Raw genomic sequence first — 1,509 nt, 5'->3', positions numbered from 1 at the left:
GGATTGCTGGGAGAACAACCATCATAGTTAGAGTAATAGCATGCTTTCAACCTTTGCAGACTTGCCAGGTTTGTTTCAAATAGGTTATAGCTCTGGTTATGGTTGTTTGATATTATGTCTTTGTGGAATCAACTGTTTGTTATCAAATATTGCTATCATGTTTCCATAATTACGACAATCATAATACCACTAAATTTTTTGCTGTTCATCTGCTACCAGGCTGAATATTTCCGTCAATTGCTTAAACCTGTTACTTAGTTTGTTTTCGAGTTTCCATCATCCAATCAAGCTAGCAATATATAGTTTCCGCCTTCTTTTGTTTAGCACTATTGAAAGTGAGCGGTTTGAGGATTAATTTCAGGCATTATCCTGGTACGATATCAATATTTTGATGGAACTTGCTCTCAATTGTCTTGATTCGTATCTAAAGCTTGCGAATGACCATTACAATTATGCATGCCAGGTTTTTTTGACTGAATGGTTAAGGCCAAAGAGTCTTGTCAGCAGTTATCTGCATGGAATTTGCCCAATTTGGATGACGTGGCACTTTTACAGCTGAGGCAAAACAATAGTTTGCCATGGTTTCCAAATTCTTCCACATTTTCTGCAAATGTGGGTTTTCCGGGATGTACAATTTCTAATTTACCCGGTTCAAAAACCGGACAACTAAACAGAGTTGATGGGTTCTTCCAACATCTTTGCCGTCGCTTCGAGAGCTCATCTCCTATCATAAACCCATATCTGAAAGATTCTCAATGTGGATTGTCCTATGGGCTTGGGATGAGTGCAAACCCTGCTGGTGCTTCTTTCACTTCTCAGAAAAAGTTTCTCATTTTCGATCAGTCTGATAATAACACTAGATTGTTCTTTAGCCCATCATTCTCTCCTTCCCAAAATCAAATTGTTGCCTCCAATACTGCTGCTGGAGGTTGTGGCACATGTGATGAAATGGCTGTTCAAATGGACCAAGAACCACAGTCCTTGGTGAAGCCAATTATTCTGGAGAAATGGGATGAAAATGATTCAGCTGGAGGAAGTGAGGTGCATGAAGACACTGAGGAAATCAATGCTTTACTCTACTCAAATAGCAATGATGAGTATGATGATGATGGTGAGAATGATGAAGTAACTAGCACGGGCCATACTCCACTCACTATTGAAGAGGGATATGACAAGGACATACAAATTGGGGAACTAGTTGAGGAAGTTGCCAGTTCTAATGGCTCAGTTAAAAGGCAAAAATTGCTTGATGGTGGGTACAAGAAATCATCATTGTTGGACACAAGAGGTCCAGTGAAAAGGGATAGTCCGCTAAATTACGAGGATGATGTGGAATCAAGCTGTGCTGGTGAGCATAACTCTGATGATATTGATTCCATTAAAAGAGTAAAGAAGGTTAAGATTCGCGAGTCATTGAAAATCCTTCAGAGTATTATTCCTGGGTTAAAGAATAAGGATCCACTGTTGATAATTGATAAAGCTATAAGTTACTTGAACTACTTGAAGCTG

At 39.2% G+C, this 1,509-nt stretch overlaps 1 protein-coding gene across 1 annotated transcript in view; it reads left to right on the top strand.

Moving 5' to 3' along the window:
• LOC111376796 (transcription factor bHLH143-like) overlaps window positions 1–1,509 on the top strand; it is a 12,518-nt gene continuing 11,009 nt past the window's right edge. The window contains exons 1-3 of the mRNA XM_022999801.1: window positions 1–68; window positions 220–372; window positions 464–1,505. Of these exons, the coding sequence (XP_022855569.1) occupies window positions 478–1,505 (1,028 nt within the window). The 5' untranslated portion in view covers window positions 1–68; window positions 220–372; window positions 464–477. The remainder of the gene's footprint in view (window positions 69–219; window positions 373–463; window positions 1,506–1,509) is intronic.

The sequence above is a fragment of the Olea europaea genome, unplaced genomic scaffold (genome assembly GCF_002742605.1).
Source record: "Olea europaea var. sylvestris unplaced genomic scaffold, O_europaea_v1 scaffold1561, whole genome shotgun sequence".
In the NCBI taxonomy this organism is placed as follows: Eukaryota; Viridiplantae; Streptophyta; class Magnoliopsida; order Lamiales; family Oleaceae; genus Olea; species Olea europaea.
The sequence above is the reverse complement of the archived record's forward strand: the minus strand, read 5'-3'. Positions and strand labels throughout refer to the sequence as shown.